At 37.1% G+C, this 25,997-nt stretch overlaps 1 protein-coding gene across 1 annotated transcript in view; it reads right to left on the reverse strand.

Moving 5' to 3' along the window:
• PCM1 (pericentriolar material 1) overlaps positions 1-23,492 on the reverse strand; it is an 86,807-nt gene extending 63,315 nt beyond the window's left edge. The window contains exons 1-8 of the mRNA XM_023517776.1: positions 23,197-23,492; positions 21,394-21,461; positions 11,660-11,777; positions 9,587-9,832; positions 7,383-7,652; positions 6,504-6,674; positions 6,202-6,318; positions 155-332 (exon numbers count right to left, since the gene is read on the reverse strand). Coding sequence (XP_023373544.1) covers positions 155-332; positions 6,202-6,318; positions 6,504-6,674; positions 7,383-7,652; positions 9,587-9,832; positions 11,660-11,755 — 1,078 coding nt within the window. The 5' untranslated portion in view covers positions 11,756-11,777; positions 21,394-21,461; positions 23,197-23,492. The remainder of the gene's footprint in view (positions 1-154; positions 333-6,201; positions 6,319-6,503; positions 6,675-7,382; positions 7,653-9,586; positions 9,833-11,659; positions 11,778-21,393; positions 21,462-23,196) is intronic.
• Between the last annotated feature and the right edge of the window lie 2,505 nt (positions 23,493-25,997).

Below are 25,997 nucleotides of genomic sequence, written 5' to 3' on the forward strand. Positions count from 1 at the left end.
GCCTTAGCCGGTTGAGCTATAGGCGCCGAGCCCACATGCAGGTTTCTAAACTAGTCAACAATCAAGATCTGATCATGTAATGATCAGCATCCACCTTGCAATACAATGATTCATTGAGCCTGCTTATAAAAACAACACTAAGACTGTGGCATACCAGAATCATCCATCACAGCAATAGCTTGCTCCGCTTTATGCTGCAAAGCTAAAAGAGCAGCTTGTCGTCCCTGCAGAGCTCTCAGCTGCTCCTGCTGCTGCAACATCCTTTTTAATAAATCATGCTGTTTCTTCAAATTTTCTATCTCTTCCATAGGCTCTTGCTGAGGATCTCTGGCCTAGAAAATAAGACCAACAACACTCACATCTGAATATTAAACTCCAAGTTGCTGTTTCAACTATCAATGGCAAAGTACACACATACATGATAAATTATTATTAAATATACAACCCTTGATATAGTCTTAACAGATCTGAAGAAAAAAAGAGAACAGAATGATGACACAAAGATAAACTGCCATGTTAAGAGTTAGGTAACTTCACAGTGTAAGACTTTAAGGAGTGGCTTAGCATGAAGAGGAATTAACACAAAAGAATAGGAAAAAATGCATACAAGCAAAAGACAGGAAGGCCAAGAGGGCAAAAAGAGTTATACCCCCCCACACACACTAGAATGACGGATCCAGGCCCTACAGAAAAAGTAGGAGAGCACATTATACAGGGTTGATATCCTAAAAGTCTCTTGAACAACAGACTGAGAAATGTTATGTCCCACTCCTAGAAATGATGTTTAAAAACATCAACTTTTCCTTGTCACTGGGCAGCTAAAAATAAATAAAATAAACAAACAAAAAAACCAACAGCAAAACCCAGAAAACAAGAAACCCACTAATTTATTATAAAAACCAGAACATTTAAAAATACATCTTTTATTTCATAATCTTATATAATTACAATGTTTTAAATTAACTGCATCATATTACCAGGCACATTAACAAAACTTCAACTTTTATAATCTGTTATTTAAAGGCATCCTTACTTATTTTTAAATTATGCCCATTAGCTGAGTCTAGCAACATAAAAAAGATAAATATTTTCAAATTCCCCCAAAATACTGAGAGGGTATCATTTTGGCTAAATGTAGCACAGATTAAATAGGTGCCAATTGTAAGAAATAATAAAATTTTAAATGTATTCTTAAAACTATTCAAAATGTAACCTAACAAGAAAAAAAAAACTAAATCAAAGAGACAAATTCAAATACTACCTGGAAACAATTATGTACAAAATGTATACCACAATGGTATTTCACCATTGATTTACCTTTAAAAAATCTTTTATTTGAAAAGTGAAGTACTTTATATAAAGCACCTCACCTTTGTTGCACTTAGTCAATTTCAAATGTGCATTGCTAACAAATTTTTGTTGGAGTTGTATACATTTTAAATAAATGATTCCTGCCTATCTCTCCCTGCCCATGTTACTAAGGAGAGCCAAGTTCAAGAATTTCTTTCCAAGTAAAACTGCACTAATCTGTATTCCCTCCGCAGATTTGATTCCTGGAGAAATTATAGATAATACAGATAGCTAAGGGAAATTCCCTTTGGGTGACATCCCTTACCAATACCATACAAAAATCTCTTATCTGTACCTCTGCAAGTAGAACTCATCAATATTATGAATAAGCATGAGTTTGACTGTGCTAACGTTTTATACTGTGACTTGGAAATAAATAAAATTATTAGTGAATAAGTACATGGCACAAAATACTCAAAAAAGTTAAGATCAATGGACTATGATTAAACTATGTGATGTATACATAAGATTAATATGACTACATTCCTTTTTTGTTTGTTTGCAGTTTCTGGCCGGGGCCAGGTTTGAACCCGCCACCTCTGGCATATGGGGCTGGTGCCCTTCTCCTTTGCGCCACTATATTCTATCCTCAACTATCCCTAGACTTCATGAACATGGGAGAGAAATGCCTACTTAGATCTTGGTTAAGCCAAAATTTACTGGAAGTTCTTCTGTCTCCTTCAATTCCTAATAAATAAAAGCTCTTTTCAAATCTACTACTGTTCACTCAGTTCTCTCCCATCCTAAACCAGTGGAATTACCTTGTTAAGATTTACATTCATTCCTGCCAAAATTCATCTTCTTAGTTCTGGCTTATTTCAAGACTGCTTACATCTTAGGAAAAAATTGAAAGGGTAGGGATAACTATCAATAGCTAATCCTCTCAGAATTCATCCAAAAAGCTTTCATACTAATTTCATTAAAGTACTGGTAAAACATAAAACCAAACCAATCAGGTACAGATATCGATGGAATGATACCGAAAAATCTCTCCAAAGTTGGTATCAATCAAATACTTCTCTAGCAAAGTATAAATGTAAATAGGAGCAAAAATAATTTGCAAATAAGGAGAAAAGTCATCTTGGTGGAGAAAAACCCTGAAGAATGTATATTTCCATCTAATTTATAGTCTCACCTAACTAAAATAGTTTATATTTGGGGTTACCTTAAAACACTCTAATTTTTATTATAGTATAGAGTTTTACTTTTTAAAAACAAACTTCTAAAAAACTTCCTTAATCTTTATTAGTCACATTTAACTGTAAAACTGTGATAACCCTAATTATAAAATTTCTAAGTTATTTATTAAAGTAAACACAATTATCTTTAGATTTTTCACTAAGCCAAAAATGAATTCCAAGCAATCTTCAAAATTAGTGCAATATTACTGCTTAGTAACTTCAGCAACTATATAAATAATATTTCAGACTGATAGAAAAGCTGAGTCAATGGAGGGGGATAGGGACTATGATTTAATATAAAGAACAAGATAAAATGTTATGGCTCAGCACCTGTGGCTCAAGTGGCTAAGGCACCAGCCACATACACCTAAGGTGGTGGGTTCAAATCCAGCCGGGCCTGCCAAACAACGATGACGGCTGCAATCAAAAAATAGCCGGGTGTCGTGGCAAGGGCCTGTAGTCCCAGCTATTTGGGAGACAGAGGCAGAAGACTCTCTTGAGCCCAGGAGTTGGAGGTTGCTGTGAGCTGTGATGCCATAGTACTCTACCCAGGGGAATAGCTTGAGGCTCTGTCTCCAAAAAAAATAAATAAATAAAATGTTATTATTTGTAATATATAAGAATAAGAACATACCAAGATGATGGTACTTGGGACTAGAAATCCAAAAAGAACAGTAGGAATATTATCCATCCTTCAAACACCTATTTTTATTTAAACTTGTCTTGAGTCACCTTTACCAACATTTTTAGTTTACAGATTATAAGAAAAAGAAATTAGATATGAAACCTTGAATTGCATATATAAAAAGTCCAATTTCAGAACACTCTAACTCTTCCTTTTCTCAAGTTCCCCTAATTATTCTGGATACAAACATTAATACATTTTTATAGATTTTGATAATTGTGTACTCCAATTTTTTAAGTGAAAGGTAAGCAACTAGAAACCCAAAGATAAAGCTGTGACTTCTCCAATGTCACCGTTAGGAGAAGTTAAGATTCCCAACTAGTTTCTTGACATCATACTGTCGGTCCCAAAATTATGTACTTGGGTTCTAAACAGAGGTGTAAGACAATTTCTGAAGAAGCATAGCTGGTTTAGGTGACAAGCCTAGCTCGTATGAAGAAACTAGAAATGGTGAAAATAACATCAAAACAAAAGTACATAGTATAATAAAAACTTTTAAGTTCTCTAAGAGCTGAAATGGAGCAGGTGCAATTTTAGTATGGGAAAACAATGCATGGATACTTATCCTTTCATAAAATTCTGCAAAATATTGTCACGTCTATAAAATATTCCATAAAGTGGAATCTTCCCTTGGAGGTAGCTCTAGAACATCAATCATTTCATACCAAGCATCACTCATAGGTTGCTTTCTTCAGCTCTGAATCTCATGTAAGATATCAACTTTTTTCCTACTACTCTAACAGCATATTACATTTTGAAAGAACACAAAGAAGGTAATGAGGGTGGGGTGGTAAGAACAATAGATCCTGCATAGCTGAGAAAAACAAAGTCAGTTATGAAAATTAAGATTTTTTGGTAAGAAATTAAAATCACTTTATGAATAAAATACTAATAAAACTCCACTGGAGTTAAAACCTTTGTTAATATAAAATTAAAAACAAGTGTCAGATACAATCCATGATGATACAGAAGCAGAAAGAACACTGAGGGCAGCATTTTAGTAAAGCAACAGTGTAATAATTAACCATATTAATAATTTATACATATAAGAGTAAGAGCAGTAACAGAAACGTAAATAAGGAGGAAATATGAACAAGAGGTGCTCATTTAGAGACTTCCCAAGTTAATATTATGAAGTATACCTTTGAGGGAAATCCATGTTTTGGGGTATATTTCCTATCAGGCCTCAGTTCCCTGTCATTCTGAGGAGGGCTGTCACCTTTCCCTTTTGGACTTGTAGTAACATCAATGTCTGAAACCTGTTCTTGTGAAGGTGAATTCCCTAGTTTGTCCTCAATGCACGGCCGAATTCTCAGACTAAAAGATGCCTCCTTTATTAAATAGTAGCATATTAATTTCTTAACACAAACTCCAGTTTAACATATAAGCCAGCCTTATATACAAAATTTACCAGTCCATTTAAAAAAAAAAAAATTCAATCCACCACCACCCAATCCCATGAAGTTTAACTTAATTAGACTTTCAACTTTCTAGACTAGTTTTAATTAGACTAGACTGTTGCATAGTGTAATTAAGCAAATATCATACCCTATGCAATTTCCAAGCTGTAACTGCTAAAACATATTTTAACATTTATGCTGCCATCAAGGGTGTTCTAACCTTTTATTTTTCTGCCACACATTCGAAGAAGAGTTGTCTTGGGCTACACATTAAACACACAAACACTAACAAAAGCTGATGAGCAAAAAAAAAAAAAAGTCCATGCATAATTTTCACAATATCCAAGACCACAGATGAGCAAAATGGGTCTCAATCTGTACGAAGCCCCTGAGCAACAGGTTGAATACCCCTGTAACATGTTAATAATCAACTTTCATAATGTCATGATTTTATGTTATTATGAGAGAAATTCTCATCATGGTAAATGCTTTCAATACTAGTATATAAATTGTAATAATCAACTGCACAATTTCTCACCCCTCCACAAGAGAATGTCTTTATCCACATGTCCCAAACATTCCATTTCTGCTGGGATATAAGGAAGAAATTACTCCCAGAACCACTGAAAATAGAAAAATAATTTCCCCACAATAGAATCCACTCTTTAACAACTGTTTGGACAGACCCTCTGAGAGTATCTCCTGGTGAAAATAATGTAGAGAAAAAAATTCAAATTTCCTTTTCAAATTAGGAAGGGTAGAAAGAAGAGAAAGGAAGCAGAAAAGAAACTACACAGGTCAAAACTGAAAGGTAACAAACCCTCAAATTCCTGACACTAAATGGTACTTTGGAACACACAACAAAAGTAAAAGATATACAAGGTTAACCTTATAAAAGAAAAGTTTTATTAGTCTACTATAGGTTTTAAGGTTTACAAATGCATGGTATAGATCTATCTATTGGAGATATTTAAAAGCACACTAAGAACTAAGTTCACTTTATATATCTTTCCTCTGAGTTCTGAAAATTCCTAATTATTTTTCAAAAAAACCATTTGATTTTCAAGTCAGAAATTGTATCATTTTTCTCATTGTAAGTCACAATGTAAATGCTATCCTGTCCCATTTTGCTGTAGTACTAGATTACAGCCTGAGAAATGCGAGACCGTAATACCCTTAAAGAGCCCTCAGCAGCAAATGGAGACTTTCTAACTAACAGACTATGTGCTAAGTAATCACCACAGCCATTATATTCACAATGAATGCTACTAACAACTTCCCCATGCTTCTTAAAATTAGTGAAGTTGTACTTAGCAAAACAAACTGGACCAACAATATTTCTGTAAGCTGACAATCAAAAATCACTAGATTTTCCAATCAACCATTAAAATTATTTTACTGTTAATATATAAAACTTGTAAATGTCTATGATTAAACACAGAAGAATACATACAGCATTAACAGTATGGTTTCTTCCCTGGAATACATTTTTCATTAAGAAACACCTCAAAAATACAAACTTGAAAACTGGAGGGAAAGTTTTAATCTTCAGTTCCAGCACTTTAATTACCAAAAAGCTGCTTACCGTGGTACCTGAAGCCTCAGACTGCACATCTATGTTTAGCGATGTGCTCTCAGCTACAGAACCAGATCCCACAGCTGAATCTATAGTCCGAACATCCTCCTCCTCATTTTCTCTAGCCTGAAATATTTTAGTGGTATAAATCATACAACTATTAAAAAGGGCAATAAAATGTTATAATGGATGGTACGATTTTTTGAAAACATGTTAACTCCTCTGGGGTAGCATCAGAATGTTATCAGTATATATACACTGACAAACCACAAAAATAATTCAACACATTATTAACAAGGTCTAAAACTTACTAGGATTTTTTGGAGAAATTTCATGTATGACTTTTCTTGTTCTTTAAGATGATCTATTAGATGAGTAAGGCGTTCAACATTAGCAGATCTTTCATTTTTCTCTACAAGATCTTCCCGCATAGAACTAGCTTTAGTAATATAATCACGAATTTGAACAAGCCTGCTTACAATCTGGAGAGGAAATATTAAAAAGACCAAAAAGCATGAAAATGCACAATATGTAAAACTCAGCATAATTAAACAGCAAAAAATTTATAAATTTTTATTTCAAAGATAATAACCAAAAAATTTCTAAGGTTTATTGTGTGAATTCATATATTCAAAAAGTCTGAATCAAACTTAGATTTTAATCAAAATGTAACTGATAAACTAAAAACTTCAATCACTGTCAATTTAAAAATAAATTTCAAAAAAATACCTTAATCTATATTACCTGTACCTATACACCAAACTATTCTTTCTACAAATTTCTGTTTGTTATCTTTATACGTACTTATAAATACTTTTGAAAGTACTTTTAAGAATTATATAACCATTAAAAAAAATTCTTACCAAAAAATCCATTAATCACTTTGTTCCCAATCTGCCTTTACTATAAATAGGCAATACTATAAAGAGGCAATATTTGTTTTTTTGGCAAATAAACAGAAGACTTAATTAGCCTGAGTATGCCATTTCTATAACCACTTTGGATAAAAAAAAAATTTGTTCTATTTTAAATAAATCTGGTAGATTGAAAAGGAGGGGGGTCAGGGAAATACTTTAATTCCACCTAACTAAAACTCCTATATGTATAAGCTAATGTAATTTTTAAAATCTTAATGGCTATACTCTGAGGTCTGTAAAAACAATAAGCGAAAAGAAAAAAAGTTTTATCACCTGACTGCTCTCCATTGCAGGTTCTCCTCTCCCATCTTCTTCAGAGACTTGACAGTTCTGCAAAAGGTCATTACTTAAAGCAGAAGCAAACAACTCTTTACATTGTGCTGATCCAATCGTCTCTCTTTTTTGAGGGCCTGTGGTTGCATCTTTGCTCTTGTTTGTATTTATCTGCATAGGCAAAAAGTTGAAGGGCTTTCGATTTTCACTAAGCTGACGTTTGTTGTTAGCAGCTGTTGCTCTACCTTGAGAATCACTTCCAATGCTTCTCTATAGATGGAAAAGAAATCAAATCACATCAACATTAATCTTTCAATAAATGTTTTAAAAAATTCTAATGCTCTTAGTTTCATCAACAGCTAGGGATTCAAGAGGTACCTAAAAACAGTTCCGTAGCAACATTTGAGCTTTGGAGCTATAAAATTCTTTAATTAAAATATCAATACAAACATGTATCTTTCTATATTTTCAGTAATAAAGTCTTCCATGTAGAAATTCTATATATTTCTGAAGAATTATTTCTACGTATTTCATATTTTGTGTTGTCATGTTAACTTTAATTCTCCAATTGTTAATGGTATACAATGGATATTTGTATACTTAACTTTAATCCAAAAATTAAAAAAAAATCAAAATTTGATTAGCATCTCTTAGTCCTCATTTTGCTGAGACAATTCAACTGATAAATACAAACAAGGTGGGTCTAAATCAAGTGCAGACTGAGTATCCTTATCAGAAATGCCTGGGACCAGAAGTGTAATAGATTTCAATTTTTTTTTAGGTTTTGGAATATTTGCATATACACAATGAGGTGGGACCAAGTCTAAAAATGTAATTCATTTGTATTTCACATACACCTTATACATATAGCCTGAACATAATTTTATATAGCATTTTATATAATTTTGTGCATGAAATAAAAATTTGACTGCATTTTTACTGCAACCTATCGCATAAGGTCAGGTAAGAAATTTTCCACTTATGGCATCATGCTGGCACTCAAAAAAATTATTTTTGTTGTTGTTGTTGTTGCAGTTTGGCTGGGGCTGAGCTCAAACCTGCCACCCTCAATACATGGGGCCAGCACCCTACCCACTAGCCATAGGCACCACCCCTAAAAAATTTTATATTTTGAAGCAATTCAGATTTCTGATTTTCAAATTAGGGACACTCAACCTGTACTAGGACTATGGACCACTTTCACAACTCATATTGCTATCTGTTACTTGCTTAGAGAATTTTTAGACTTTGGACCCAATGCATCAATGTTAATTCATATGAATATCAGCATAAAGATGTGTCTATATGAAGCACTGTCTAAATCACTCAATTCAGTGCCTGGCATATAATAGAGTGTTCAGTAATTAGTAAACAGATGCAGATGATATGATTGTCATATCAGACTGGAATCTACCTTTGTATGTATTTGGAAACCTGTGTATCTCTGAAAAGTACCAATGTGCAGTAAAATATTTGTCAAGAGTTTATCATTCCTGGCTTGGCGCCTGTGGCTCAGGTGGCTAAGGCGCCAGCCACATACACCTAAGGTGGCAGGTTTGAATCCAGCCCGAGCCTGCCAAACAATGATGGCTGCAACCAAAAAATAGCTAGGCATTGTGGTGGGCGCCTGTGGTCCCAGCTATTTGGGAAGTGGAGGCAGGAGACTCGCTTCAGCCCAGGTTGGAGGTTGCTGTGAGCCATGATGCCACAGCACGCTGCCCACAGGGACAGCTTGAGGCTCTGTCTCAAAAAAAAAAAAAAAGTTTATCATTCCTACTTGCTTTTAGATTTAAACTTTATTTCAGTGATTATAAACATGACAATTTTATTACAAATATGAGGTAATCAAGCACATCCCACACTTAGCCAATTATAAATATAATAAAGTCGACCTTTCCATTTACTTAATAGCAACTTCGTTAAGCTACTAACATGTAAAACTTAGTTTCATAATGAAGTCACTTAAGTTGGTCATATAACATAGTAATAAAATCCAGAAATACTTGTCTTTAGCAGGTATAGAAATAAGACTTCATTTTCCTCCAAAGGACATAGTATCATCATCATTGATTAAATTTCTTTCCATATGCACAGAAACTAAAAGAAATAATAAATAGCTCAATTTTTATTCCTAAAACAAATTATCTAATCCACTTCAAGTATTTCCAATAGTCATAGCATGACTTTTACAATAATTCACAAACCTGATCTAAATCACTGAAGTTTATCCGCTGTTTAAGTTTCTCTAATTCAGCCTGCTCTGGGACAGACATCTGAGTCATGTATCTACTGTGTGGAAATGTATGTGGAGTCTTTGTTCTTCTCCTTCCAACTCCTGGCGATGACTCCGGAGAAATATCATTAGTTACCCTCTTATCACTTTCTACACCGAACTTTTTCTTGTTCTTTTCTGATGATCTATTTGCTTTCTTCTGCTGGCCACTCCAATCCTTTAAAAAAAGTAAAAGCACAAGTTAGTATGGCTTCTGTTAAGCCAGGAAAATAATATTGTATGCTTTAACAATTTTGGTCAATCTTAAAATTAAAAATGACAAAACATTTTTTATGTTAAGTATAAATTCTTAGAGATAATTATTGACTTCCATTAACCCTTTTCCCCTCATTTATCCTAATTTTATAGCCTACCTTTCCAAAATAGATTACTTTCCTATCATAGATCACTAACAAATACAAATCCCTAAATCCCAACCCTGGAGTCAATCTGAGTATTTCCAAAAGCATATTTAAAAATTATTCTTTCCTATCTACAAATTGAATAGTGAAATAAATTATAGGTAACTTTACTGGCCTCCTTTAGATTTAAGTCAGTTATGTATAGTAAGAAGGAAACAGATCTGGAATCAATTTGGGTTCTAAAGTAATTACCGTTTTCTGAAGAAACACGCCATTGTGTTAGCCTAGACAATTTAACTTCCCATAGTCTCAGTTTTCTAATCTCTAAAATAGTGCCACCTCTAAAATACAACTAAAACATACATAAAACATCTAGTATAGTGCCTAGCATGTAATAAACGTTAAATATACTATTATTATTTATAGGCAAAAATGTACTACATGCTATTATCCGATATGGAACGACAAAAGGTGCTTATTGTTTTCACTGGAAAACATTTTTATTTACTTAGTTATATGCTTGCAATCTAATTCAATGAGAAGTTCTATAATTCCCACTTTATTTATATTGAAAGAATCTTTTAGTTACTACTGTAGTAAAACCACCTAGCATATTTTCCTCATTTATAACAAAACTCCCTTCTCTACAAACTGTTTCTCCACACAAACCATGGGTATGTGGTTCCCGCCAACCTTCTGCACTATTTAATCCTCCCTATTCTGGCCATAGATGATTGGGGAAAAAAATGCTTATTCCAAACCAAATTGGGATAATCATCCTTTAAAATTTCAAATTGGAACTAGTCAGTATATAATTGCAGCCACAGTACATCACATGGAACAAAGGAGAAGAGAAAGTTGGTCTGTGAAAAGAAGTTGTGTTAAGCAGAGGCACTCAGAAGCAGAGTTAGGGTAGTGATAACGTAATTCTGGACAACTTTCTTGTTTCTTTCTCCAATCCCTTCTGAGGGAAGGGAAGATAAGTTATTTAGACTTTTCTTGCCTGAAGAACCAGCAGGTACCAGATTATTTTGAGTAACCACGATTAAGCCAGCAGATGCCATATTATGTTAAGTAATTGTGATTAAGCAATCCTAAAGTTCATGTGCAATTGAGTTGTCTATTTTAAATTGCACATGAACTTTACGGACACTTTGTATAATTTCGTTCTTTTGAGTACCTGATTTGGAGCCACTGTTGTTCTGGCTGCTATATCAGGCCATAAGGCTTTCCACTTGTGTGGAGTCCCAAGATAGGCCAATGCTGGACGTTTTATGGAAAAAGCTTCCTAAGTTGAATGAAGCCAGATGTCCCCAGGTTTTCTTTGGTCTGTTCGAATCCAATGCAAACCTCCTTGGCTTCAACCACTGGCTCTACAATTTCCTAAAACCCAGTTGTATTCCTTTAATGTGGTTTCCATAAAACACCTTTATATCCCTATAATAAATTTGCTTTTTGGTTTAGCTAGCTCAAGTTGATTTCCGTTTCATGCAAGCAAAGTGTCTAAAGTGTCTTCAACTAATATATATATAGCTAGCCCAGGCTCTTTACAAAGACCTTTAGTGAGTTACTTTTGGTCAGAGGAAAGTTGCATTTTAATTATCAGTCAATAACAATACACCATCAACAGCAAAACATCATACCATATTGTTGAGTCGGTCATCAACACTTTCATTGCTCCAATTTGGTAAATCTTGATCATTCATGCCATCTTCAAAAGGACCTCCTCCTGTGGCCATGCTGGCTTTAACAATTAAGTCTCTGTCAAAAAAGTAAAAACTATGCTTTTAAACACAAAAAAAATTTTCATTTTTAAATAATTCCATGACATTTAGAAATAGAAAGGAATCTCTGAAGTGCTAATTTTATAACTACAAAGAGGCACTAAAAACTACATCACAGCTGGGCACGGTGGTCACACCTGTAATCCCAGCACTTAGGAGGCTGAGGCAGGTAGATTCCCTGAGCTCACAGGTTCAAGTAGGGAGCCGGCCCCATATACCAAAGAGTGGAGGGTTTGAACTCCACCTCGGCCAAACTGCAACACAAAATAGCCAGGCGTTGTGGTGGGCACCTGTAGTCCCAGCTATTTTGGGAGGCTGAGGCAAGAGAATCACCTAAGCCCAAGAGCTAGAGGTTGCTGTGAGCTGTGACGCTATAGCACTCTACCAAGGGTGGCCAATTACCTATCTCTAAAAATAAAAGAATAGTGATGCTTATTACTCTACTTTAATAACCATTACTATCACCCTCATATCTTTCCCTAAATCTCAGTAAAGACTCCCCAACTCAAATCCTCCCCCTCAAAAAATAAGTGGGATTTTTGTGAAAATCAAGAAAAGGGATGAAATGCATACCAGGGTCAAAAGAGACATAAAACCGTAGCAGCCAAGGGTGGAAGCAGAACAGAGATGGTCATGAGAAAATAAGATTTCTACATAACTTGTAAGACTTTGGATTTTCACCTGCTGTGGAATTGTCAGGTTGAAAGGGATTAGGTGAATGAGGAGAGGTTGAGATCATTTTATCCAAAATTCCAGGGGCAGAGAAAGCCATTAAACTATAAATAAAAATATTAACATTCAAAAGAGATATTTTTGCCAAGGTCATTCAGCTAAAAATGGCAAAGACTACAAATAGTTGCTTTGATTTTAAGATCCTAACTCTTCCCGTTCACTAGAGAACCTTAGGTGTGATTATTCTTGGTAATTGGCAAAATGATTCTAAAATTCATCTGGAAGAATAAGCCAGAACAAAAATTTAACATCTTAAAGATAAAACCAAGAATAACATCAAAAATGTCGGAAGGGTAGAAAAATTAGTCAAGTTTTAACCATACTGTCTAAATGGTTAAATTAGTACCAGCCCAAGAAAAAAAATTACAGGGCTGGAATATTGAAAAATTAATCACACAGGCTTGGCACCTATAGCACAGTGGTTATGATGTCAGCCACATACACCAAGGCTGGTGGGTTAGAACTCAGCCCTGGACAGCTGAAACAACAATGACAACTACAACGAAAAAAATAGCCGGACCTTGTGGCAGGAGCCTGTAGTCCCAGCTACTGGGAGGCTAAGGCAAAAGAATCGCTTAAGCCCAGGAGTTTGACATTGCTGTGAGCTGTGACAGCACAACACTCTACCAACGACAAGACAGTGAGACTCTGTCTCAAAAAGAAAAATTAATCACAGAATATTTAAAAATTAACCAGAGCTAACATTTCTTTTGCTTACCATCTGAGCACTACACTAAATAGTCTATGTCCATTATATAATTTAATTCTCACAATTTCATGATGTAGGAGAGTTCAACTGATGGGATGATTTACTACTGATATCAAAAAAGATTTATTTAAAACTTTAACAGTTTTTCCTTAACTCATATAAATCAAAGAGAAACAATAAGCCACTATTTACTCAATTCTCCCAGAAATGGTATATGTCCAGCACCATCTCAGACACATAGAAGTTAATTCACAGTAAACAAACAATGCATTAGCATTAAAACTTAATTCTCTCACAACTGAGAAAGGCTACCTTATAACACCAAAATATTAAGTAAATTAAAAACAGATAAGATTTTTAAGTCAAAAAAATGAGCGTTAAAAAAGACAAACAAGAAAATAGAATGGGCTTAACAAACAGATCTTACTAAATTTAGAACATAAAAAGTTCAACAGATTTCGCTCACATAAAAGTAAATAAACAGTAAATGACAACCTGGGAGGAAGATCTGGAAGCAATACACAGTATACGGTTAATACCCTGATTATACAGGCATAAGGCATAAAGAATGTTTAAAAAATAGGCAAAATTAAGCTCAAACAGGTAATTTTCAAAGAAAACAAACTACTAAACATAAAATAATAATATATAAAGTTTAGATGCAAAAATAAGGTAGTATTAAATTTGCTAAATTTCACATAAATTTCATATTACCTAATCCTCACATCAGTAAAGGGAAACCAGACTCTCAGACACTGTGGTGAGAATGCAAACTCACAGAACTTTTCTGGAAAGCATTTTGACAATACTAGAAGAACTAAAACTGAGTTTTTGACTGAGTAATTCTCTTTCTTCATATCTAATTTAAGAAAAAACCTTAAACAAGGGGGCAAAAACTATAATGAAGTTGTTTATTACGCTATAGTTGTGATAAACTGGAAAAAAAAATGTCAAATGACAAGTTGAATGCTATAGGCAAACCGTCCTCTGCCCACCAGCTAGAACACTAAGTACTCTTCAAAGCACTTCATTATGAAGGCTAGACTTTGTCCTTATAACATGGGAAAGTCATACAACAGACCAAAAAAAGCACAATATGGAAATTGTATATAGTTTTTTAAAATAAAAAATGAAGAAAATATACCCAAATATTTTCATGAAAGTAATTATTGGTTACAGAGTAGGAATGTCATGAATATTCCTTTTTTCTCCATCTCATGTGTTCCTAGCAAGTATACACTACTTTTTACATTAGAAATAATTTTAATAATAATAAAGTAATTTTAAAACTTAAAATACCCAATGAAATGAAATAACTCATTTAAATGAAACATTTCACAATCACTGTTCACTAGATATAATGACGTGTATTAAATATTAAAGAAGTAAAAAAAAGACATTCAATAGTGATACCATATTTATAGTTAAAACATTGTTTTAAAATGTTAATTAGAAGGAAAATTTGATATGTAAGCAAAAAACCTTACATACCATTTTTATGTTAAAAGAGAACAAGTTATACTTTCTATCAAATTATAAAGTCACCTTATTTTAAGATAAATTCATTAAGAACACAGTTGGAGAGTAAATGACTTACATTATATTTTTATGATAAATTTCCTCTAAAACACAGAACTTATTTTGAAGATCAATTTCTAATCCAATGACTTCGAACATTATTAATATAAGTTTCTAAAGCAAATGAAAAACTGTATACTATAATTACTTTGGGAAAAAATGATCAAATATAGTATTTTTAAATCTTTTAAAAAGATTTAAATTAAATTTATTTGCTAAATAAAATCCTGTCTATTAAATTAATAAAATAAACAATATGTCCACTGTCACACTGTGATTACCATAGGTTGAACAGTTAATAACCTAAAAATAATGTCATAACATTAAATACATACATGATATTTAATTCATAATATAATTGCAATGGCTCCCTGACATACTATTATAAGGACTGTCATCAGATTATCTTCTGAGTCTTTATCATTATATCCAAGTCACTTTTATTTTCTTATATAAAGGCAATGACATGGCTAGCCTTTTGAGCATTATTTAAACTCTTACTTAATTCCAAAATTCTAATTACTGGCCTCTTTGAAACTGTCTTTCAAAGAGTTATACTGATTTTCACTTCATCAGTAGGTTAAGTCTTGTTCTACTCAGGTTCTTTTCAATGTAGAACATTTAAGTTGTACTTTTTATTCAGTAAGTAAAAATAATTTATTTGTATTTTTGCTTTTCTTTGAAATATTATGTCAAACATTTTAAATTTTGGTAATCACTTTTTTCTATGCTATGACTGATCTTCCATCAAAATACAACAAGTCTAAAAAAATAAAAATTATGATACCAAATGTATTTAAAAGGTACCCTACTGAAGTCAAATTACTAGAACAAAGCTAAAGAAAAGGGTGCATGAGGATCAATTCCCAATATATGAACATTTATAAGATTTCTCAAAGACAATAAACATTTCCCTGTGTAAGAGGTAGAAAGTAATAGCAAGTCATTTCTCTGTTCTTCATGCCAATCTTTCTAACCACCTGAAAGTCACCATAAATAATAGAGGATCTTGCTTTCTAGATTTTATTCTATAGACACATTAGTGTCTACTATTTAGTATTTTCTTCTAGTATTTATAAGCACAGAAAGACTTTCAGTAATCAAAAGACTAGGGACGTAGAGAAGATCAATTCAAGAAAGATTTCTATGGCAGAATTAATAGAACTTGGTAACTACAGCAGTACTCCCTTATTCCAGGCTTTGCTCTCTAAGATTTCAGTGACTCCAGTCAACCACAATTGGAAAGTAGGGGAGTACAGGACAATGTGATACTCTGAGACGAGGTAAACCACATTCATTTCACTTTTATTACAATATAGTTCTGTTCTAAGTTATTCTTAATCTCCTCTGTGCCTAATTTGTAAATTAAATTTTATTGTAGGAATGCACATAGAGGAAAAATAGACATAGGTCACTACAAAAGTTCTGAGGCAGACTGTCCATTATTTCATTTCCAAGAAACAGTCAACAGCATCCCTTCTGTATCACCCATGTACATCTCAGCTTGCTCAGCTTATCGGTGCTGCTGGAAGGGCTTCACTTGTTCGCGTCTAAGCGGATTTTACATTTCTTAACTTTTGTGTGTATCTCAAAACTTTTGCAATGACCCGAATAGACAGGGTTCAGTGCTATCTGTGGTTTCAGACATCCCATCTACTGTGGGGGGGGTGTCTTTGGAAGGTGCCCCTGTGGAAAAGGGGAGACTACTGTCTCAGGATGTGGGAGATGAGGAACTAAGGAGTTCAAGGATGCACCTGAGGTTTAGGTAACTGGGTATGTGATGATACAGGCAAAGTGATTAGAAAAGGAACAAATTTTAGTTGTTGAGAGAAGAGGACAGTAAGTCCAGCTTTATAAATATTGGGTAGAAGGTACCTATGGTACACCCAACCACATCTGTCTAGTAGACACACACTGTATACTAGACTATCTTTCAAGAGAAATCTGGGTTGGAGAAAGACTTGCAATTCATCAACTCATAAAAGTACTTGACGTGGGACAGAGGGCTCACCGAGCAGACAAAAAGAATAGATCTTAAAAGACATCATATTGAACAGACAGGCAGAGGAAAAGGACACAAAGAAAATAACAGAAAAGCAGGAGGAAACCAGGAGGGTGTGCCAGGAGGGAAGAAGTGGACTGAGGAAGGTGTGATACAAAACCAAACATTACCTTGTCACATAAGGGAAATACTGAGAGGTGTTCACTTGGCTTTAGCAAGGTAAGAAATTTCAGTAGAGGTGGTGAGCGTCAGTACCACAAACCAAATCCTTTATTATTATTGAGAAGAAGGGGGAAAAATACATTTTTAAGGTAATATTTTTAAGCAATCAGTCTACAAAAGGAAGCAAGCAGAGAATAAAGCTTTATTAAAACAGAAGTACCTTGAGAATGTTTAAAATTTGTTGGGAAAGAGGGAGATACTAAAAATACATAAGAGAAAGGAGATAAGCAAATAGCATGTGGTGTCTGAGAAAGTGGAAGCCACTGGGACTCAGGGCAAAAGAAAAATGATTAGTTGTAGACAGGAAAAGGAACACTTTTCACTGAAACAAAAGCAAAGACGGAAAAGAAAGAATGGGTTGGAGATTCATTAGCAGGTTTGGTAGTAAAAAGTTAAGGGAGTTCATACGTGATGTAAAATAGGAAGAACTGTACATTGAATGTGAGCCGGTGAGATGGCAGTGTCTGCAAAGAGCAGGAAAAGGAGGACCGTGGGCAGCACTAAGAGACTCTTCACTGATATCGCCAACATGCGATACTAATACGCTCATAAGCCTCAACAGAAACACTCCACTGAATCCACCCAAGGCTGGCATTTTGCCAGACAGGCTTAATAAAAAGATAATAAGACAAGAAAGCAGAAACTATTAGAAAACAACTGACACAGATGATGGATGATGGCAGGGCAGCTGAATGGAGATAAAAATAAAATTCTGCTACTTTCAACAAGCACGTCTACTCATTCTATATCCTACTGAATAAAGTTGTAACTATTACTTGCTAGTCTCATTTAGGTATTTTTGACAGCCTTATTGGGCTTTTCTTTTTTGAGACAGAGTCTTACTACGTCGCCCTCGGTAGAGTGCCATGTCGTCACAGCTCACAGCAATCTCAAACTCTTGGGCTTAAGTGATTCTCTTGCCTCAGTCTCCCAAGTAGCTAGGACTAGAGGAGCCCACCACAACGCCCAGCTATTTTTTTTATTTTTTGGTTGCAGTTGTCAGTGTTGTTTAGTAGGCCCAGGCCAGGCTCAAACTCGCCAGCTTTGGTGTATGTGGCTGGTGCTGTACTCACTGAGCTACGGACGCTGAGCACTTATTGGGCTTCTGTATCTTACTTTTAATATAAAATGAAAGTTTATTATGGCAATTTTAAGCTACTTTCAGTGACTAATCTTTGTGAAGAAAATCCTGTTATAGGATTCTTATTATACATAAAGAGAAGCATCATACATATGTAGTACATATGTCTAATTAGACTATCACTGTATTAACTACCATGAAATGCCCTCAAGTTTACCTTTGAAATAAAAATACAAGGTAAAGACATAAAAGCAATGAAGAAATCAATAAAAAAAAAAATTCCCAAAATCTTTAAATGTTAGGTATTGTTTCTCAAACAGGCTTAAATCACTCAACCATCTCTGTAGGTATCTACCCAAGACAGTCTTCCATTCTTCTTGATGACAACTAGCACATGGTTTCAGTCTCCCCTTTAGTCCCTGCTTTTGTGACCTGAATGTTTGCAATGATTTCTCTAAGACTATGGCCTTAATCTCAACGTCCACCTCATCTTCTCTATTGCAATACTGTCTTTTCACTCTGAACTGGTAATTTGTTCACGATCTTGAACTTCTGAAATTCCTCTTTTTGATCATAAGTTCTTACATTCTACTTCTCCCGTGTCCTCATTCCTGCTGAACCTGCTCTTGACTCTATCACATACTACCAGTCCCTTGATCAGTTCTTTCTCCTTGAATCTCTTAATGCCTTGCTTCCTTACTCAAACCCAAACCCAAGTAAGTAATTTTCCACTTTCCCACCTATTCCCCACTCATCAACTTAATTCTGGATAAACCCTATCACCTACTTTCTCTGTTCTCTGCTTCTACTCTCAAATTGTAAAACAGTGGAAATAGTCATAAAATGGCACAAACTCTGTCTTCTATATAAACGGACTATACTACACACACACACACTTTCAAAATCTAAGTTTACTCCATGAGGTAAGGTACTTTATTTCGCTCACTGCCATATCTCTAGTATGTTATAGTTATTACACAGCACATTGCAGGCACTCAATTAAATTCGTAAAAATGAGTATATTGCTATGTATCTCTTGCTGAGTTCTTACTGAATTCCCTAATATAATTATCCCACATCCTTTCTAGTTATTTTTCATTTTTTGAAATTTTACAGTTTATCACATAAAAGAATAAAACTAAAGAAAAAAGTTACATAAAGTGAAAATACATTCTAGAGAAAGAGGACAGGTCAGAGAGGTCAGTCTCCGTAAGTGGAGAAAACTGTAACTGATTCTACAATTTTTTCATTTTACTAAGGTCTATTTTATAGCTATCACTCTACAGTTAAAAGCTCTAATATGCACACTCACATGTGACTGAGTTTCATATTTCTCGCCTTATTTTGTTACAGTGTTCCATTTAAAAAAAAAAAAACACCAAAACACTGAGGATTACAATTAACATATAAATCACTATCAATTTTTATTTTCTAATGATAGTCTCATTTCAGGTCTTCATAGGGGAGCTAAAAATCTGTCTGCTTTTATAGAAAACAAGACACATATGAAACAAACTTTGAAAACAGACTTTCTTAAAATTTTAACAGAATTAAATTCAAATTCTGAGGTTCATTTTTTTTTTTTTTTTGAGACAGAGCCTCAAGCTGTCCCCCTGGGTAGAGTGCCATGGCATTACAGCTCACAGCAACCTCCAACTCCTGGGCTCAAGCGAGTCTCCTGCCTCCGCCTCCCAAGTAGCTGGGACCACAGGCGCCCGCCACAACGCCTGGCTATTTTTTGGTTGCAGCCGTCATTGTTGTTTGGCGGGTCCGGGCTGGGGATTCGAACCCGCCACCTTAGGTGTACGTGGCTGGCGCCTTAGCCGGTTGAGCTATAGGTGCCGAGCCCTGAGGTTCATTTTTTAAAAGAACAGTTTCTAAATGTTGTTAATAAAATTTATTCTAATTCTCACATTTTTTTTTTTGAGACAGAGTCTCACTATGTCACTCTGGGTACAGTGCCATGGCATCACAACTCACAGCAAACCTCAAACTCTTGGGCTTAAGCAATTCTCTTGCCCCAGCCTCCCACATAGCTGGGACTACAGACGCCCACCACAACGCCCGGCTATTTTTTTGGTTGCAGTTGTCATTGATCTTTAGCAGGCCCAGGCCAGCTTCAAACCCTCCAGCTCCGGTGTATGTGGCTGGCACCCTAACTGCTGAGCTACAGGCACCGAGCCACGTTTATTTATTTCTCTCTCTCTCCCTTTCTTTCTTCCTTTCTTTAGCAGAGTCTCACACTGTTGCACAGGCTGGAGTGCAGTAGTGTTATCACAGCTCTACTGCAACCTCAAACTCCTGGGCTCAGCCTCTCAAGTAGCTGGGAGAATACCTTTATGCAACCAGCATATGACAATGCACTGTGCACTGAAACTAATGTTGTTTAAAGTAATTTTAGACAGGCCAGGCATGGTGGCTCACGTCCATTCAGTTCTGTAATCCTAGCACACTCAGAGGCTGAGTTGTGTATAGTCTGAACCCAGGAGTTCAAGACCAGCCTGGACAAGAGGGAGACTCCATCTCTAAAAACAGAAAAACTAGCCAAGCATTGTGGTTAGGAGCCTATAGTCCCATCTACTTAGGAGGCTGGGGCAAGGGGATTGCTCCAGCCCACTTTCTAGTTTTGGTTTGTTTTTTTTGGCCAGGGCTGGGTTTGAATCTGCCACCTCCAGCATATAGGGCCAGCGCCCTATGCCTTTGAGCCACAGGTGCCGCCCATAGCCCACTTTCTAGTTTTTTAAAAGTCTGAGGTTGCTGTGAGCTAGGATGACACCATGGCACTCTAGTGAGACTCTGTCTCCAAAAAAAAAGCAATTTTAGACAACTAAAAGAACTTCAGTTAAAGTAGAGGAATTCATGAATAAAAAATAAACAACCAATTAATACAAACGTTGCAGATAACTTTAGGTTAAATGGAAAAGAGCCTATTCAAACAGTTGTTACATGACAAATTCAAACTCCAATGGGCTAAAGAAATTCTGAGAAGTCAAATTTCAAGAAATACTACATAATCCACTCTAGTATTTAATAATTAGGAATGGCATGGTTCTTTTCTAATAAATGTGCGAAGGCAGACCAAAGTGGATGCCAAAAAGCAGGGCAAACAGGGCAGCAAACCCAGAATGTTTGTTCATTGAATGGAGAGGACCCTCAGTCACGCACGTTACTTTGATAGCAGTTTCCTTCAAAATCTTCTTCAACTATAATGCAAAGGACAACTATATATATGTACACACATACATATATAAATAATGATGCTTAGTTACCTGTTTAGAAACTAGTTTTTGCAGCTTAGAAAGGGCTCCCCTCCTGCTCCACACTTCAAAGCTGTTGCCTGCTTAGGATTTTTAAAAAAAATCACTTTAGTCAAGTCCTTACTTGCACTATGAAGTATAGAATAACAAATACTTTATGGTCTAAAATAGGGGTGTCCAACCCTGCGGCCCACAAACTGATTTTGTGAGGACTTTTTTGGCTTATCTGTGATGTCAGATAATCATGAAAAGTATGCATGGACTTTTTTTTTTTTTTGCTAATCAGCTTTCATTAGTGTTAGTGTATTTAATTTGTGGTCCAGATGACTGTTCTTATGTGCCACAGAGACAAAAGGTTGTACACCCCTGTCTAAAACATGTTTAGAAAAATCAAAGAGGAGAAATACATTTTATCAACATTTTAAACCCAAATTACCTCAATCTTCTCAGAAAACGTGATATACATATATCTTTAAAACCCCCAAATTTCTAAAATTCTACCAGTGTTATCTTTATATCTACTTTGGAATAGTATAATGAAAACGATTAACCTTAATAATAACTTAAAAATCCATGCCAAAGTTTACTTTTTTGATTATCAAGTCAATAACTTCCATCACTCAAACTATTTATGTGCCTGATGATTAAAACAAAAAGTTTGCTTATTTAAAAGCTAGCTGCTGGGCTTCATAATAAAAGCGTGTCACTACATGAACACAAGGTTTACTTTCAGTTCAAAACCTCAATATTGTAAGGGTGTCTGGCCCTCACCGGGAAGGTGGTAGGGAAAGAAAGGAGCAGGTGCATCTGAAGCCCCACAACACCCACTCCGTAACCAGAGAACGCCAGAAGGCGGAGTCTGGAGAGCGGCTGTGGGGCGGGGGTGGTAGGGGCGCCCTGACAGCCTGCTTCTTCCAGAGCCCGAACTCGATCCGTCACCCTCAAGGCACAAGACACAGAACTCTAACGCGGGGGGGGAATCAGACAAGTTTCCAGTGAGTGGGGCCACGGGATGGCACGTTCGCACGACCAGGCGGGCTCCTAGCGGGGCCTAAAACCTAATCCCCAAACACGAGTCTCTGCAAAGCAGGGTACGCTACCCGAATCCCCCCTGGCACTCGGTTTTCCCCATCCGAGGCCCGATCTAACTAAAGCTGCAGTGAGGCATGGAGAAGAGGACAGTGCGAGCAGTGGGGGAGGGCTGTTAAATGAACATTCCCTTCTCCAAGTATCAACCACCGAAGTCAGGAACGCCTCCCCCGGCCCTTTGGCTCCAAGAAAGGAGGAGGCAGAAACCCTGCAGCTCATTGCCTAAGTTAAACTCTCCAGAGTCACCTCGCTCCTCACCCGCCCCTGTCCATCCAAAATTCTGGATATCAGAGCCATACAAAGTGGAACTGGAAGGAGCGCAGCCATGGGGACTGTGGCCACCCGGGCCTCTCTCTTTGAGAAGTCGATCCTGTGCCCCAGGCACCCCAACTAGAGCCCCCCACTTCGCCGCCTCCACCCGCCAGGGACATTCCCGGGGCTCCCGGGACGCAGGCCAGTCTCCTCCCCGGGGTCAGAGAGAGACGGGGGGCCAAGCAGGGAACTCTGCAGTGGCCGACGCGTCCCCAGAGGCTCACCGAGGAGATCGCGTCGCTCGGCCCCGCGGGAGGGCCGGGCTATCCGCCCGGGGTACGCGAAGCAGCAGCGGGAAGACCAGGAGCCTACAGAGGCCGCCTGGGCCCGAGGCCAGTGTCCAGAGACGTTACACTCCCGCCCCTGCGGCGCGCCGCCCGCGGTTGCCAAGGGCTGGGGACGCGCAGGCATTACCTGTAAACGAAGCAGCCTCTCCTGGCAAGGGCGGAGTGGCCGTCAGCCCCCACGACCCGCCCCCAGCAGCCGGCCTCCCCTTGAGACCGCAGCAGAAAGGTCCACACGATCCCCGGCTGCGTAGGGCCCAATGGCCGCTTTTCCCACCTCAGTTACTCGGCGCCAACCGCCGCAGCCAGCGCCATCTTAGGATCTCATTGTGGTGGGAGAAGAGGGGCGGGGGGACTGCAGAGGGGGCAACGCGCCGGGAGACATGCGCCGTCTCCGCGGCAACGGCCGCGCGGGGGCGAGAACTCGCCGGGCGCGAACCGCAGTGCGATCGACGCTCTAGGCTCGAGTCATGTGACCCACCGAAGTCTGTGGTGTCACTGCCGGAACCGGATTATACAAACGCACGGCCGGAGACTACATATCCCAGAATGCTTAGCTCGATCTCGGGTTATTAAACGCTCGCCGGGCGCCCATCACCCTGTGCGGTGGAGGACTACAGATCCCAGCATGCTGCGCGCTGTTGGCGCTGAGCACGGAAGCAGAGACTTGAGGCCTGTGCGGAAGTGGGTGACCTCCCAATCGGCCGCCGGGAAGGGAGGGGGGCGGTCTGGCTGCCGGTGGGGGTGTTGGCTTGGGAATGTGCCGGAAGGAGCCGCGAAGGCTGGGGTTGCTCTTCGATTCCCTGTCCACCCCCATCGTGGTTACGAAGATAGGAAACAAAAGAGGCCTTATAATCTAGTCCAGCCCTCTAATTGTACATAAATTTTACTCGTACGAATAATCCACGGAAATTAATCTACCAAACGTCATATAGCTAAGTCAGTGGAGAATCGTAAAACTGTCAGTAGTTTTAACGCCCTTTTTGATTAATGCCTTTTTTCTTAGAGGAACCAAATGATCTCAATCAGAATTTAATTTCCTCCGATTTCCCCTTTTATTTATACTCGAATGTTAGCGGGTCTATTAAGATTGAGCTGCCCCTCCCGTTGAAACAAATAATTTGGTAAAGTGACAATTAGTGTCTTCAGTGTGCCCAACTGAAAAGTTAAAGCATCTGTCAATTTTAGTTGCACGCAATTCTATTTTTAGACAGTTGGTAATTTTAGGATGAGCTTGAGGGGAGAGGGACAAAGCAAAATAAATAAGGTTGGGGAGGAATAAAAAATGGGCTTCTGGGTGCCACCAAAGACCAGAACAAATTGTTCTCAACTACCAACAGGAATTGTTCACGAAAACAATTAATATAACGGCATCTCAGTACACAATTTAGATAAATAAAGCTCTTTCAGCCCACTGCAGTTTGCTACTGTTTCTAGGTTTAGGGAGCAGTGCAGTTGAACCTTGACACTACCATTTGCTTGTAAAATTTTTCTTTTCTTTTTTATTTTTTTACATTCTGTGTCTATCACTAAGCACTGAGGTAACAAAAACTTAGTCACTGCTCTTGAAGAGTTCATGTTTTAGTCAAGGATGGGGAAATGGGATGTGAAGTAAAGAAATTATGTATTGTAAGAAAAAGAGCTGTGGTAGCCCACTGGTCAGGGGTTGTTTGCAGTCCAGGATGCCCTATCCTAATTCCACCACTTTAAGATCTTGAACAAATGACTTAACCTTTCTGAGCCTCAATTGCCCCATCTGTGAAATGAAGAGGGAGAAATAATAGTGCTTACTTTAAAAGGATTTTTAAAACTGTACCTTTATTTTATACCAGCCATAACTTTAAGCACTTCAGGTACTGTGATTTTCTAAATCTTCCCAAGCACTCTGAAGAGGCTGGTACTACCTGTGACTTACTTTACAAATGAAAGGTTAAATAAATCAAAGTTGTAGCAGTTCCAAGTGGTAGAGCCTAGGTTTAAACCAAGATCTGCCTGATTTGGGGGAAGAATTTTTTTATTGTTATTATATAAGGAAACGCACAGAGAAAACTGTTGCATTAGAACAATTCAAGTGAATTAAAAAGCATGACTAAAATTGTCGTAGCTGTTGGTCATCATGTTTTCTGGATTTATGAAATCCTCAAAATGTTAATACTATTATTTTTTTAGGTGGTAGGAATTTGAAAAATGTTTACATTAAAAAGAAGTCCTCATGCTCAAATATGGGCATTACTGATCTTTGAGGGGAAGGAGGAGAGAAAAAAACCAAAAAAACTACAAAATTATCCCTGACTTCAAAAAATGCAACATCTAATTTAGGAAAAAATCTTATCAAAATGAATCAGTTTAGTAGTGACTATACCAAATAAATTAAGGCAGTAAGTGCTTTAGTAATTCAGATGACAAATTAAGATCGATTATCTCAGGGATAATGATCATTGGAGGATTTCTACATAAGACGAAATTAAAGGTAGAGATCTGTGGAAATGTAAATAAGAAACATAAAAGTAGCCCCTAACAGATGAACATTGAAACTGCGTTTCAGTTTTCCACATTTGGGAGAACAACCAAGCACCTATTGACGATGGAGAGGTGGATCTCAATGGCAGATTGATGTTCAAGGACATGAGTCACCCTAGGAACACAGAAAATAGATCAGAATAAGCAATGGACAACAAGCAGACTGGCTGAAGTAGAGGATTATATGGGGTAAGGGATGGGGAAAGAGGATAAGGCAAGATTCATTAACAGGTTGAACCAAACTATAGACTGTCTTAACTACTGATCTGAAGAGTTTGGGCTTTGTTCTACAGATAACGTGAAATCCCTTGAGATTTTGGAAAAGGGCAATTATAGAGTAATACAATTAAGACTTCTATCTAGGCTCGGCGCCTGTGGCTCAACCGGCTAAGGCACCAGCCACGTACACCT

This window comes from Otolemur garnettii, unplaced genomic scaffold (genome assembly GCF_000181295.1).
Source record: "Otolemur garnettii isolate 467f Iridium unplaced genomic scaffold, OtoGar3 scaffold00121, whole genome shotgun sequence".
In the NCBI taxonomy this organism is placed as follows: Eukaryota; Metazoa; Chordata; class Mammalia; order Primates; family Galagidae; genus Otolemur; species Otolemur garnettii.